Raw genomic sequence first — 7,441 nt, forward strand, 5'->3', positions numbered from 1 at the left:
GAACTCTCAACAGTCTTCTCCAACACCACAGTTCAAAAGGATCAATTCTTCGGCGCTCAGCCTTCTTCACAGTCCAACTCTCACATCCATACATGACCACAGGAAAAACCATAGCCTTGACTAGACGGACCTAATTCTGGACATTGGTAATTAAACTAGTAAGTAAAGCATCCATGTTACTATGTTTCACTGATTCACGTCTGTGGCATGGGCGGGGAATAGTAGGGTTGTTCATCTTTTTTGATATCAAAATCACTTAAAACAGCTTCCTGAAACTCAACATCTGACTGAATATCCTCCTCATTGCCACCTTCATCTCTTTGTTCCTCAAACTGTAGATGGCAGGATTCAGAAATGGAGTAATAACTACATCAAAAATAGCAAGGAATTTATCCACTGGTACTGTGGGAAATGGCCATGAATATACAAAAATACATGGGCCAAAAAATAAGACCACCACCACAATGTGAGCTGATAGTGTAGAGAGGGCCTTGGACAAGTTACCTGAGGAACGTTGCCAAACAGTGGCCAAGATGAACATATAGGAGGTAATCAGAATGAAAAATGTTCCCAGGGAGATGAAACCACTATTGGCAGTAACCACAAGCTCCAGTCTGTAAGTGTCTGTGCAGGCAAGCCTAATAAATCGAGGAAGATCACAGTAAAAGCTGTCCACTTTATTGGGGCCACAGAATGGTAGGTTTACAACAAATAGAATCTGGATGAGTGAGTGGATGATCCCAATGGTCCAGGCAGCAACCAAGAGTGAAATACAAGTTCTGAAGTTCATGATGATCAGGTAATGGAGAGGCCTACATATAGCGACATAACGGTCAAAGGCCATGGCAATGAGCAGAACCATCTCAGTTCCTCCAATAACATGAACGAAGAACATCTGAGCAATGCATCCTTGGAAAGAGATTACTTTTCTCTCTTTGAAAAGATCAGATATCATCTTGGGAGCTGTAATGGAGGAAACCCACATGTCAATAAAGGAGAGGTTGGCTAGCAGGAAGTACATAGGGGAGTGTAAATGGGAGTCAGAGGTCACTGTGAGAACAATGAGGAGGTTTCCTAAAATGCTTGTTACATAGAACACAGAGAAAATTAGAAAGAGGACAAGTTGCATCTCCAAAGAACTGGTGAGTCCCACCAACACAATCTCAGACACCACTGAACGATTTCCTCCCCCCATGGTCTCAGTCACTTTGGGCTCCAAATTTCCCTGAAAAAATAGGAAAAATAAGAAATTTGGATTACTGGCCATATTACTCAGGGTTCCAATGGAGAAGCAGAACCACCAGGAGATAATATACCAAGAGATCTGTGACAGTGACTTGATCTTACTGATCCTGCAGAAGCGGATTCAGCAGTCTCTACCAGTCTATCGTCCTTGCATCTAATGCTGTAGTTTGAAGTCCACAGGACAGGCAGTGAGGAAAGGAAGATGGATATAAAATGGGGAAGAGCAAAAATGAACCGGAACCCACAGTCAAGAACTAAAGACTGCACAAATAACAAACGCTGGAGGGAGTGTGGAGAAAAGGGAACTCTCCCACACTGTTTGTGCAGCCACTATGGCAAGCTTTGTGGAGGTTCCTTAGAAAACTAAACATAGAGTTGTCATATGATCCAGCAACCTCACTCCTGGGTGTATATCCGTAGAAAACTAATTCAAAAAGATACATGCACCACAATGCTCATAGAAGTGTTGTTTATGATGGCCAAAACGTAGTGTATACACATACACACAATGGAATACTACTCAAATGAAAACCTGCCTCATGTGTCTTGAAATGTTCACTTTTCACAGCCCAGTTTAAATGCCGCTCATGAAACCTCCCCAATTCTCTTAGCTAGAAAAGAAATCTTCTTCCCCTCATTTCCCATAGCATTTGGTATTTATCATAGCACCTTTAGCCCTGTGGTGCAGTTACATATGCAGGACCTACTTCCTCTGTTTTCAAGCACTAAAAGGTGGAGCTTTCTGTATTTTCACCTCCATCGTGATAGTTCCTTGAACAGTTTCAGAGGGCAGAACAGTCAGTTCTAGAAAATCAGTATGTGTTTGTTGAATTAATTTTAATTAATTCCTTTGTAGTTTCAATTTAATTGTTTAATGTAAGATCATTTAGAAGATGAAAATGAAGGAAACATACAAGGAGAAGAAATTGAAAGATGGTGAAGGATAGGAAGAAGAAAGCTTTAATGATAAATAAAGGAAACAAAAAATTAAGCAAAGGAGTAAGAAATAGAGAAAAACAGAATGATGAAAGAATCATGTAGAATAGAAAGAGGAAAGAAAAAAGAATGCTATAGAAATTTCCGTCAAATTCTGACTAGAGACTCACAGGCCTAAATGGAAAAACACAGAAAAGGAATTTAAAATTAGCTTACATCTTGAATGTTCCAAAGAGCCCTAGCCACATGCCCAGTGAAAGATTTTAGATGGAAAAACTAGTATCACTAAGACTGGGTCTGAATTTTCCTTCTCAGAAAATATTTGACAGAAAGCCTCATGGATGGATATAGCAGATCCTCAATTTGAAACTAAAGTTTTCCTCATTCTTCTACTTCTTTCCTAAAGCAATATTTTCCTAAAAAATATTCCACGCTTCCTTACCTTCCACCACTCACCTATTCCTGCTCCAAGTGCACAGTGATGCAATATAACCCGCTATTTCTGAGTTTTTCTCCCAGTGCCAGGCTGTGAGCTCATGGGAGAGTGAAATGGTATCTTTTTCTCTCTACTCCCAGCTCCCCAGACAATGCTGGAAACATAACAGAAGCTTAAGAAGTGGTTTTTGTTGAATGAAAAAATGGATGTACAGATAATGCAGATATCAAGTTTCTCTAATATTTCAGGAAGACTGGGGTTCAACTCAAAAAATTAGAATATTCAATCTCAGCAGTCACTTTAAAATTTTTCTCATCAGTCATTTAGTATAATAACTGAGTAAATGGTCACTGTAGAAGGAAAAAGCGTACAATCCCTGCTTCTTTGGCAACTACAGCCTATTTGCATACTTTTATTTGCTTGGTCTATGTAGAAGACGTCTTGGGAAACCAGGGCCAATGCTGCTACCAACTATGGAATGTATGTTTATCACCAAACTAATCGGAATCAAGAGTTAAACATAAGCATCCCGTATGTATCCTATGTGCCTTCAAATCATGCCTGACTCTCTCACATCATGGTTCTTATCCTTAAACTTGAGTAGAGTAGAGGAAATCAATGAATCAATGCTATCTGATGTTACATTAGACACTGATCAAGAGTTGAAGGATTAACCAACCTAAGAACAATTAATTTTTCTTCTCATTTCAAGTTTAAGAAAAAATACATCATTTTTGTCCAGGCACCTTCTTTGTCCCCACTTAAAGACCAAGGTAGTTTTCCTGCCAAGTATTTTTTCAAGCTTGGCACCACTGACTCAACTACTGTTCCCAACTCTTTCCCTTCTGGATGTTTTCTTCCACACCACAACTAAATCACAGTTTGAAATCTCTAGTGATGATTTAGTTTTCAGGAGATATCTTAGTTGACAGAGCGTAGCAATCTGAATGAATTTGTTCTGCCGATTCTTCTCACCCACCTGATCTCTAGCAGACCTAAAATAGCTGCATCTTCAGAAAAATCACATCTGGCATATGGAGCTATTGAAATCTCCCCAAAGTAGAAAAGAGGTAGCTAATTAATAACACAGAGGTTAGTAAAAAGTGGTACCAAATAGAACACGGAAGGCCAATATGACTTTAATCTGTGTGGAGAATGGTCTCAGAGAATAAGATTGATTTTCCCAGAGTAACATAGGAGGAGGCAGTTAATGAGTCACCTAGGGGAAGAGATCCCTCATGCATACACAGGTTTTATCAGATTATTTTCCTAACCCAGGACTTGAGATGAAGGTAAAGTCCTAAAATATATGAAAATATTGGGCCATCTCTGGCAGATTCTAGTGGTTAAGAATTCCTGCTTTCACTGGAGAGGGCATGGGTTCAATCCCTGGTCAGGGAACTAAGATCCCATCCCACATGCTGCATGCAGCTTCCCCCTCCCCCCAACCCACCAAAAATTATGAAAATATCTTTTAAGTAGTTTTTAGTGAAAATCATTTTTATTATTCTCACATCTGCATATATTATTATAAGACAGTCACAAACACACACAATTTATTTCCCAGATACATGCATTTGGGGAAGTTGAAAAAAGAAAAACACAGAAAACTACTGGAGCTCATCAATGAATTTGGTAAAGTTACAAGATACAAAACTAAAACACAGAAATCTCTTACATTTCTATACACAATGAAAAATTAGGAAGAGAGATTAAGGAAACAATCCCATTTATCATTGCATCTAAAAGAATAAAATACCTTGTAATAAATCTACCTGAGGGCTTCTCTGGTGTCTCAGATGGTAAAGAATCCACCTGAATTTCAAGAGACCAAGGTTTGATCCCTGGGTAGGGAAGATCCCCGGAAGAAGGAGATGGTAACCCACTCCAGTATTCTTGCCTGGAGAATTCCATGGGCAGAGGAGCCTGATGGGCTACAGTTCATGGGGTCGCAAAGGGTCGGACACGACTGAGTGACTAACACTTTCACACTTCCAAGGATGCAAAAGACTTGTACTCAGAAAACTATAAGATGTTAAAAGAAATCAAAGATGACACAAACAGATGTAGAAATATACCATGTTCTTGGATTGGAAAAATCAACATTGTGAAAAAATAATTGCAGTACCCAAAACAATCTCTAGATCCAGCACCATCCCTATCAAATTATCAAGGGTATATTTCACAGAATTAGAACAAAAAACTACATTTTTTATGGAAACACAAAAGACCCAAATAGTCAAAGAAATCTTGAGAAATAAGAATGGAACTAGAGAAATCTGGCCCCCTGACTTCAAACAAAGCTGCTGCTAATCGCATCAGTCGTGTCAGACTCTGTGCGATCCCATAGACAGCAGCCCACCAGGCTCCCCCGTCCCTGGGATTCTCCAGGCAAGAACACTGGAGTGGGTTGCCATTTCCTTCTCCAATGTATGAAAGTGAAAAGTGAAAGTGAAGTCGCTCAGTCATGTCCGACCCTCAGTGACCCCGTGGACTGCAGCCTACCAGGCTCCTCTGTCCATGGGATTTTCCAGGCAAGAGTACTGGAGTGGGGTGCCATTGCCTTCTCTGGGACAAAGCTTCTCTCAGACAAAGCTACAGTAATCCAAGCAGTATGATACTGGTACAAAAGCAGAAATATAAACCAGTGGAACAGGATAAAAAGCCCAGAGATTAACCCATGCATCTATCGCCACCTAATCTATGACAAAGGAGGCAAGAATATACAGTGGAGAAAAGACAATTTCTATAATAAGTGGTGCTCGGAAAACTGGACAATTACATGTAAAAGAATGAGATTAGAACACTCCCTAACACTCTACACAAAAATCAACTGATGGAGACTTCGCTGGTTGTCCAGTGGATGAGAATCTGCCTTGTAGTACAAGGGACAAGGGTTTGGTGTCTGATCAGGGAACTAAGATCCCAAATGCTTTGGGCAACTAAGCCCATGAGACTCAACTAGAGAGTCTGTGCATCACAACTAGGACCTGAGACAAATAAATAAAAAAATTTTTAATTTTTTTAAATAATAAAATTTTAAAAATAAACACAAAGTAGATTAAAGATCTAAATGCCAGATAATATAAAACTCTTAAAGGAAAATGTAGACAGAAGAACACTCTTTGACATAGATCAGAGCAAGATCTTTTTCAATCCACTTCCTAGAGTAATGAAAATAAAAACAAAAATAAACAAATGGGACCTAATTAAGCATAAAATCTTTTGCACAGCAAAGGAAACCATAAACAAAACAAAAAGATAACCCTCAGAATTGAAGAAAATATTTGCAAATGAAGAAAAACAAGATACTATTTTTGAAAATATACAAACATCTCATACAACTCAATAGTCAAAAAAAAAAAGCCCAGTCAATAAATGGGTGGAAGACCTAAATAGACATTTCTACAAAGAAACTATACAGATGGCCAACAAAAAAATGAAAAGATGCTCAATATCACTTATTATTAGAGAAATGCAAATATTTATGAATGTCCATCAACAGAGGTATGGATAAAAAAGATGTGGTACATATATACAATGGAATATTAATCAGCCACAAAAAGGGGTGAAACTGGGTCATTTGTAGTGATGTGGGTGAACCTAAAGTCTGTCATACAGAGTGAAATAAGTCAGAAAGAAAAAAACAGGTATTATATGTCAACACGTATATGTGGAATCTAGAAAAATCTATGGTAATGATGATCCTATTTGCAGAGCAGGAATAGAGACACAGATGTAGAGAACAAACTTGTGGACACGATGAGGGGAAGGAGAGGGTGCAACAAACTGAGAGTCAGGTATCACTGACATGTATACATTGCCATGTGCAAAATCGATAGGTAGTGGGAAGCTGTGGTGTAGCACAGGGAGCTCAGTTCAGTGCTCTGTGATGACTATGAGGGTGAGAATGGGGTGTGGTGGGAGAGAGGCTCAAGAGGGAGGGGAAATATGTATACTTATACCTGATTCATGCTGTTGTACAGCAGAACTAACACATTGTAAAGCAATTATACTACAATTTAAAATATGTATATCTATTTTGGGGTGGGAAGAGATGTTATTTTGGCTAACTTCTGCATTTCAAATCAAAGGAAATTTTCTTAAACTGAACATTTAATAAACATTCATTTTAAAAAACAGTAAAGTGCATAATATCAATATTTCAAAATAGAATGTATTAGCATATTAAGGTTTATGCTATGTAAATATAAAAATGTCAATAACATGAGCCACCAATTTAAAAAAAAAAAAAAAGGAACGAAATTGGGTCATTTGTAAAGACGTGGATGGACCTAGAGAGTGTCATACAGACTGAAGCCTGGAAGAGAAAACAAATATCGTATATTAATGCATATATGTGGAATCTGAAAAATTAGTATAGATGATCTTATTTATAGAATTAGACAGCAGAAATAGTGACACAGACAGAGAACAAATGTATGGATACCAAGGAGGGGGTGCGATGAATTGGGAGATTGGAATTGACATATATACACTATTGATACTATGTATGGAATAGGTCACTGAGTAGAACCTTTTGTATAGCCCAGGGAACTCTATTCAATGCTCTATGGTGACCTAAATGGGAAGGTAATCTACTCTAGGAAGTCCCTAGGGTAAATAGGGACTTCCAGGGCAGTCCAGTAGTTAAGACTCTGCACTTCTAATGCAGGGAGCGTGAGTTGAGTCCCTGGTCAGAAAACTAAGATCCCACATGCCACATTGCACAGCCAAAAAAAAATTTTTTTAATTAAAACATCAGAGCTGGAAAAGTAAATATGGTTATTTTAGAGACATACATTTATATTTAGCAAAAAAAAT

The 7,441-nt window shown here is 38.4% G+C and overlaps 1 protein-coding gene across 1 annotated transcript; it reads right to left on the reverse strand.

Annotated features, from left to right (window-relative positions):
- Window positions 1-256: 256 nt before the first annotated feature.
- Window positions 257-1,195, reverse strand: LOC104991648 (putative olfactory receptor GPCRLTM7). Its single transcript, XM_010844207.1, has one exon. The coding sequence runs from the start codon at window positions 1,193-1,195 to the stop codon at window positions 257-259; it is 939 nt and encodes a 312-aa protein (XP_010842509.1).
- Between the last annotated feature and the right edge of the window lie 6,246 nt (window positions 1,196-7,441).

The sequence above is a fragment of the Bison bison genome, unplaced genomic scaffold (genome assembly GCF_000754665.1).
Source record: "Bison bison bison isolate TAMUID 2011002044 unplaced genomic scaffold, Bison_UMD1.0 scf7180017864197, whole genome shotgun sequence".
NCBI lineage: Eukaryota > Metazoa > Chordata > Mammalia > Artiodactyla > Bovidae > Bison > Bison bison.

What these genes read in the sequence shown, in the direction of transcription:
- LOC104991648 (XM_010844207.1), bottom strand. Translation starts at nt 1,195, where the DNA reads ATGGGGGGAGGAAATCGTTCAGTGGTGTCTGAGATTGTGTTGGTGGGA.